At 38.6% G+C, this 8,089-nt stretch overlaps 1 protein-coding gene across 4 annotated transcripts in view; it reads right to left on the bottom strand.

Annotated features, from left to right (window-relative positions):
• letm1 (leucine zipper-EF-hand containing transmembrane protein 1) overlaps window positions 1-6,967 on the bottom strand; it is a 61,128-nt gene extending 54,161 nt beyond the window's left edge. For 3 of the 4 annotated variants that reach the window (XM_062042394.1, XM_062042395.1, XM_062042396.1), the window contains exon 1: window positions 6,588-6,967. In XM_062042394.1, the coding sequence (XP_061898378.1) occupies window positions 6,588-6,672 (85 nt within the window). In that variant the 5' untranslated portion in view covers window positions 6,673-6,967. The remainder of the gene's footprint in view (window positions 1-6,587) is intronic. The other variant, XM_062042397.1, reaches the window with a different exon arrangement.
• Between the last annotated feature and the right edge of the window lie 1,122 nt (window positions 6,968-8,089).

Raw genomic sequence — 8,089 nt, 5'->3', positions numbered from 1 at the left:
TACTTTTGTGGTTGTGAGTAGAAGTGGCTGGTTGCATCAGCTCTGCTCTTTTAATGTATTCAATGTCCTTTGTGTTCTCTTACACACATGTTTATGTGTGCTATGGCTATGAGGTTTTTTTTCTTTTCTTTCTTGGCCTCAGTCTGGACCCCCTCTCCAGGGGCCCAGGCTTAGGCTATGTCTACACTAAGCCAGATAACCCCTTAAACGAATAATTATTTAGCCTAAGCCCCGTTTCAGCCACACTAAACCATCGTTTAAGGTAACCCTCCTTGGATAATTTTTTACACGGGTAAGTGCCCCGTGTATTTCTTGAATCTCCGGCTCTTAGCTTTGTATGGACTCATTGATCGTTTACAAACTGAGTTTGGAGAGGAAGTGAAGTCAGAAAGACCGCACCCCACAGAGAACGCGCGACAGCCAGCTTCATAGCAACCGGAGCTAACCACTGGAAAGATGGAGGCGAGTCATCCAGACATGCCCGTGTTTCTCATTCTTCTACATGTAGACGCTTGTGGAAATTACACACAAATACCTTAAGAGAAGAAAACATGCAAATGTCCAGGTCACATGTGATTCTACTTACCGAAAAACTTTGTCCATTTGTTGAAGGAGAGTCAACGAAAATGCGGGCTCCCGTGGATGTGATAAAAAAGGTAGCGTGTGCTTTGTATTACCTGGTCGTCGAGGGAAGACTACAGAAAACGGCGAAAGCTTTTGGACTGGCAAAGCAGACCGTATCAGTTATGTCACGGACTCAACGTCTAGGTCCAGAGTATATAAAGTCACCAAAAAGGAATGGACAATGAAGGTGAAGGTTAAAAGAGTGAGGAGTGTCCTGACCGGATATCTAGATCCCTAGATTGATTGTTGTAAAATGTTCTTCATCACATTGTTTATGTGTCTAATAAAGATTTGATTAATTTATGATGTCTCAGGTGTGATTCCCTACAATAGGGCCCCACAGCGCACTGGATTCCAGTTCATTGAAATACCACAACACCGGATATTGTTCAGATAAGTTACATTTAATTTAAGAACTTGCACACAAAGCAACACTGGAGGTGACTATGACGTTGGCATTTTCTGCGCATGCGTATTAGGTCGCGGTGCGCCGGCTGACGGAGGGGTCGAGGGGATCTTAAACGACCATTGTGTGTGTGTGGACAAGGATAAGGTTAGGTGGGATTTACCCTGGATAACCTTATCCGTAGTGTAAACGGGGAGACTCAAGAAATACACGGCGCTCTGACCCGTGTAAAAATTTGTCCGAGGAGGAGAACCTTAAACGCTGGTTTAGTGTGGCTGAAACCAGGCTTAGGATAAATAATTATTCGTTTAAGAGGTTATCCGGCTTAGTGTAGACAAAGCCTTAGACTGAATCCCCCTCCCAGACCCTTCAGCAATCCTGTTCTGTCTCCCTGTAATGTTTGTCTGCTCTTGAATGGGATTGTGCTGAAAATCTTAATTTCCCCTAGGGGATTATTAAAGTATTTCTGATTAAAGTATTTCTGAATCTGATATGGCGGAAATGAGGAAGTTTTGTTGTGTGTCTGCGAGTGAAGCACAGACAATGTGTGTGCGCCGGAGGAAATATGTGTTGGAATTGGGCCTAGTATTAGCATAGGATTGGCAATAAAAATGTAAAAGAGCGCTGGACTTTTTGTGACTCCTTCTGGACACAACAATACTATTATATTACTTTCAATTTGTTTTCACGTAAAAGAAACACCAATTTTAAGGTGTGGCGGCTTTTATTTTGCTGTGGTGGTGCGCCACAATTAATTACATGTTGCTAAAAACTCTGAATAAATTAATATTTTAAACTATAACTTTACGCTACTTTGTATTAGAATAGGCATCATCGTAGGATGCATGTGCATGTAGGAGCCACTCTGGCCCACAACAAGAGGAACAGAGAAAAATAAGCAGCTTATTGACTACAACGTCGGCTAAAATAGCGGCCTTGCGCAAAGCTCTTCGGGTAAATCTGTACTATATATGGCGATATCTGCTGATGTCACCAATAAGGAAAACGTCAAAAATGGGGAAAATTCCAAATAGTTTGTTCGGAGGAAATATTAGGGAAATCTGCTGATGTCACCAATTAGGAAAACGTCAAAAATGGGGAAAATTCCAAATAGTTTGTTCGGAGGAAATATTAGGGAAATCAAGATTGTTTTATAAATATCTTCGCCATGCTTCCATGGTTTGATTTCAAATTTTTGGGGACTTATGCAGATTCCAAATACACAAAAAATAGGTACCAATAGGTAAGAAAAGTTGGTTTTGCATAATAAGTCCCCTTTAAATGAGTAGTAGTTTTTGCATTTGTTTATTTATTGTGTACTATTGACTTTGTTTTGCTCAAACAATTGTATGTAAATTAGAAAGAATAAGAAACTTTTGTAAATATTGTGTTGATATTGGAAACTGTCAACAGCACTCACCATGAATACATTGAAATATTTAGTTACCGGGTAATACATGTGTTCGGTGTTGGTATCGGCCGATCTCATGGATTGATGCACGTATCGGAACTGGCAGTGTAAAAACTTGATCGGAACATCCCTACTGCAAACTTCAAGAACATTAACAAACAGAATTAAGACCTGTTGTTGTTCTGGTCTGTATGACTGTGTTTTTTTTTTTTTAACATTTGTTTATTGTTTTTTTAGACACATACAACTGACAGTAATTGTCAAAAATACAGTCCCTCCACCCCTAACAAGTAACAACAAAATATCAAATAAAATAATCACATAAAAAATGAATGTGGTATGATAAATTAAAATGAAATTAAACATAGACAGACATCAACATAAAACCACAGACAGCTACATTCCTGAATGGCCCCAGAGAGATACAACTACTAACAAGCACACAAAATATTTTCGCAAATCGGACCTTGGTATAATACAGTATTTTTCGGAGTATAATTCGCTCCGGAGTATAAGTCGCACCGGCCGAAAATGCATAATAAAGAAGGAAAAAAACATATATAAGTCGCACTGGAGTATAAGTCGCATTTTTGGGGGAAATTTATTTGATAAAACCCAACACCAAGAATAGACATTTAAAATAAATAAAGAATAGTGAACAATAGGCTGAATAAGTGTACGTTATATGTAAGGCTGAAACGACGCGTCGACGTAGTCGACGTCATCGGTTACGTAAATACGTCGACGCCGTTTTTGTGCGTCGACGCGTCGCATATTTACGTCACACTACCGTCATGGCGGAGCGCAAAGCAGACTGTGCGAGCGAGGGGGAAAAAGCACGCCAAAAGTCGTCAAAAGTGTGGGAGTATTTCAATACACAGCCTAATAATGTTGTTGTATGCACACTGTGTCGAGCGTAAATGGCCTATCATAGCAGCACAACGGCTATGAACGAACATTTGAAAAGAAAACCATCAACTAGTCAATCGTCCGCGTTAGCATACGTTGTCATCATTACACAAAAACATGAATGTGTCATTTGTATCTGCTAGGGGTGTAACGGTACGTGTTTTGTATTGAATAGTTTCGGTACGGGGCTTTCGGTTGGGTACGGGGGTGTACCGAACGAGTTTCTAAGCTAAAGCTAACTTTAGCTGCTAAAGTCTTAACAAGCTGCTTTGCTCCTTCTGCCTCTGTCTCAGCACGCAGCATTGTCCCACCCACACAACCATCTGATTGGTACACACAAAGCATTATCAGCCAATCAGCAGTGCGTATTCAAAACGTTACCAGCCAATCAGCAGTGCGTAGTCAGTGCTTCAGCGTATAGCAGATAGGTGTTTAGCAGGTGAGCATCAGGCAGCGGACTCTCCCCAAATGATAATAAACACCTCCCAGTCAACTACTAGTAACATCACTATGAGCCCGTTGACCTTCTAGAAACTTAAACTGCAGCTCAGCTTGCTCGCAGTCCTGGCTTGAGGTGAAGGCTAATTACCTCTCAGTTCCAGCCACATCGACCCCTTCTGAGCGTAGACATGCTAACCTTTCTTCATTACAACTGTTAGTCACTCACTGGAATGAGTAGAATTGGTTATTGTGTACTGTGTTGGACTGGATGTTTATTTTGCACATTTTAAAAGCAATACTTAATGTTTACAGTGCTCCAGAATATTTAGATTGGCACTTTTTTGTATTGGATGTTTATCTTTATTTTTGCACTTTTTAGCAAATAAGCAATACTTTCACTTTTGTTGAAATGTTTACACTGTTGTTACAGAATATGTCGTTTTGCACTTTTTTGTATTGGAAGTTTATCTTTATTTTTGCACATTTTAAAGCAAAATAAGCAATACTTTTACTTTTGAAATGCTTATACTATTGCAGAATATTAAGATTTGCACTGGATGTTTACTTTTATATTTGCACATTAAAAAGCAAATAAGCTACTTTTAATTTTGTTAAATGTTAAAAGTTTTAAATGTTTACATTGTTACAGAATATTTTGTCATGTTGTTGTCAATGTTGACTGAGTGGCCATACTTCTTTTTTTTTTTTGTAAATAAAAGCCATGCCTTTTGAAAAAACTGGCCTACATTTATTTTTTCATCTTCATTTTAAATAAAATAAAATAATCGGTAAAAGGAAAAATAATCTATAGAATTAATCAAAAAAATAATCTATAGATTAACCGATTAATCGAAAAAATAATCTATAGATTAATCGATAGAAAAATAATCGTTAGCTGCAGCCTTAGTTATATGTTGCATAAATAACCAACTGAGAGCGTGCCTGGTATGTTAACGTAACATATGGTAAGAGTCATTCAAATAACTATAACATATAGAACATGCTATACATTTACCAAACAATCTGTCACTCCTAATCGCTAAATCCCATGAAATCTTATACGTCTAGTCTCTTACGTGAATGAGCTAAATAATATTATTTGATATTTTACGGTAATGTGTTAATAATTTCACACATAAGTCGCACCCCCAGCCAAACTATGCAAAAAACTGCGACTTATAGTCCGAAAAATACGGTAAGTATGATGTATTAGCTTGCATTGAATAGGGCTGTGTCTGGCACAAATGGAAGACTTATGAACTCAACTTAAAAACTCTGTTCAGCTATCCTCAGACAGATTCATACCCAAAGTGAATTAATTTAAGTCAGAGACAAAAGAAAAATGTAGTTATAGATATGTGTAATTGAGCCTTATAGGGTCAGAATTGATGTCAAAAACACATCTAAAATTATGTCAGTCGGTAAGTCCGGAAACCTAGGGAAAATCTTAATAACAAAACTACTGGGGAAGGGGGGGTCAAATGCTTCTTATTGCAGCCAATATTTAAGAATGACTATGTGGTTTTAATGGCACTCACGTGTCAGGATGATAAACAACAACAAGTCTGAATAAATGATTAGTTGAACAAACCACAAGAAACCACCCAATGCTCAAAACAAACACTCGCATGACAACAAACATCCACATCAGCACACAACCAAAGATACTTTATGGCCCGTTGTTAGATAATGGCCTAATCTTTACTGACTGCTGAACTTTCAGTCATGTGGAATGACCAATGTCCATTCAACTCTTTCTCCGGTGTTCTTGTGCTACAGCAAAGATTTATGGTGAGCCATTTCTAGCTTTAACTGCACCCTATGGTAAATGGTCAAGGGCCTGTATTTATATAGTGCTTTACTATACATGAAACGATACCCAAAGCGCTTTACATTGTATGTCACATTCACCCATTTACACAATGATGGCGGAAGCTGCTATGCAAAGCGCTAATAACCACGACACATCCGGAGCAAAGTGGGTGAAGTGTCTTGCTCAAGGACACAACGAATGTGATTAGAATGGCAAAAGCTGGATAGAACCTCTGAAGTTGCTGTCATGGCCGCTCTACCATCTGCGCCACACCGTCCCACCCTATGGCTGTGCTTAGGTAAACCTATACAGTGGAACCGATCAAAGGATTACAACTGCACTTGTTTTGCTTATCGGTGATGCAAAAGAGGGGGCAACCTCAACAGCGAGTTCTAAGACCACAGTCAACTACATTGACTCTTTTATTGTCAACCAGAACGAGTTTTCACTGTATATCAAAAAAGTACCCCTTGTACATTCAAACAATCTTATAACCAAACACTAAATAAACTACGGTCACCTTTAACTATACACCTCATGATTACCCAATAAAATGGCCCATAAGTTAGAAAAATCCAATTAATATACACATAATTGCATCATGGATGTTCTCTCTCCAGTCTAACATTCTACTTCCTATGCACATTTTCCTTGTATGCTGCCATGGCAACAAGCATCCTCACATAGGACCTGAGCGACTGTCCTCAAATGACCTTAATGCCAAATGTATTTTCGCACTCCTTTTTTGTCAACCAGAAGCAATATGAGAGAGTAAATCCACTCAATAAATACTTAGATTAAGAACGGCAGTATATTTGTGGAGGCAGTGACTCATGTTCCCCTTCGCTGGAAAGTACAAACGTGGAAAAGTACTAGAAAAATGCTAACTTTAGCACGTTAGCTATATTCAACACTCTCCAGCACACACACTTCAAACATGGACATATGCTTTACTCTAATAATAACAGCGAATGAGGCCTTACCTTTAGCTTTGCGTAGATCGCTGTTTAGCGATCTAGAAGTTGTCATTAAAGATGCCCTGGACCTCGTAAACAAGATTAACGCCATGCGGAGGCTTTTCTGTGTCTGCCGAGTTAGCTTACCTCGAACGTTGCCTTCACGTGCAAGCTAGCGAGCCGACGAGTTAGCTAGTGTGTTTGTCGAAATTAAGAGCGTTCGAGCGGACACATTAAGACCAAAAACGACGGTTAAATAAGTGTACAACATCGGATGATCCAGCTCTGCGTTCATGCCCTTCCTGTCTCTCTAACGCTGCCTGACAGCTCGCCGGGCAGGACTTCCAAGTTCCTCTGACGTCATTCGACCGTTAGCGTGAAGTCGCCATCAGGGCGGAAGTGGATTCTTCTTCTTCTTTTGTTTTTTTTATGGCGGTTGGCAAGCAACCTTGTGGTGTGCATTACCGCCACCTACTGTAATAGAGTGTGAACCGAGATGGATTCCTATTCTACAGGTATATTCTTTTATTTAAACCAGTGTTTTTTAAATATGTGTATATTGCTTTATATCATATATGTTCTGAATTCAATCCTAATATATCTTCCACTGCTAACCTAATATTTTATTTCGCTAACTTACTTTCCAGTATTTCCCTTTCTCTATTATATTTCCTACAATGTATTAAAACATGTCCTACACTTTCTATCTGTTGGCAAGAATCACACAGTCCTGTAGTATGTTTCCCTATCAATTTTAATGAACTGTTTAAGTATGTATGTCCTAATCTCATTCTAGTAATAATGTCTTCTTCCTATTTCTATTGCCTCCTCTCATTATACCTATACTCTCCTCTGGACTTTGTAATACTCTCTACCTTTTGTTTCCTTATTCCAATTATCCTGCCACTTTTTATTGTGTTCTATCTTAATGATGTTCTTCACTTCTTCTTTACTGTGCTTAATCTCCATATTTACTTCTGTTTTGTTAGTTGCTTGTTTTGCATATCTATCAGCTAATTCATTCCCCACAACTCCTTCATGAGCAGGAACCCAAAGAAATGTTACCACACCTCCAGCTTTATTTATTCTATATATTGCCTGAACTATTTCATAAACTAGATCTTGTCTTGTTTCTGATGCAATGTTTTTAATGCTGATCAATACACTGCTGGAGTCCGAGCACTCGACTGCTTTCCTTGTTTTATTTTCCTCTATCCAGTTAACTGCCATATAAATTGCAACCAATTCCCCCGTAAAAACAGATAACTTATCGCTGATTATTTTATTTAATACTATGTTTCCTTGTGGGATAACTGCTGCAGCTCCTACTTTATTACTTATATTTTTGATGCATCTGTGTATATTATGATGTTGTCTAAAAACGTTTCCTCAATCCATTGTTCTATCTGGTAACTATTTAAATGTATTTTCTTTAGTAATTGCATGTTTACATTCGGGTTTATACAACCACGGTGGTATTGTAGGGATTGGTACTGTAGGGCTAACTTGTCAATTTGAGCTTCATCACA

Source organism: Entelurus aequoreus, linkage group LG03 (genome assembly GCF_033978785.1).
Source record: "Entelurus aequoreus isolate RoL-2023_Sb linkage group LG03, RoL_Eaeq_v1.1, whole genome shotgun sequence".
NCBI lineage: Eukaryota > Metazoa > Chordata > Actinopteri > Syngnathiformes > Syngnathidae > Entelurus > Entelurus aequoreus.
Note: the sequence above shows the minus strand (reverse complement) of the source record. Positions and strands in the feature narration are given on the sequence as shown.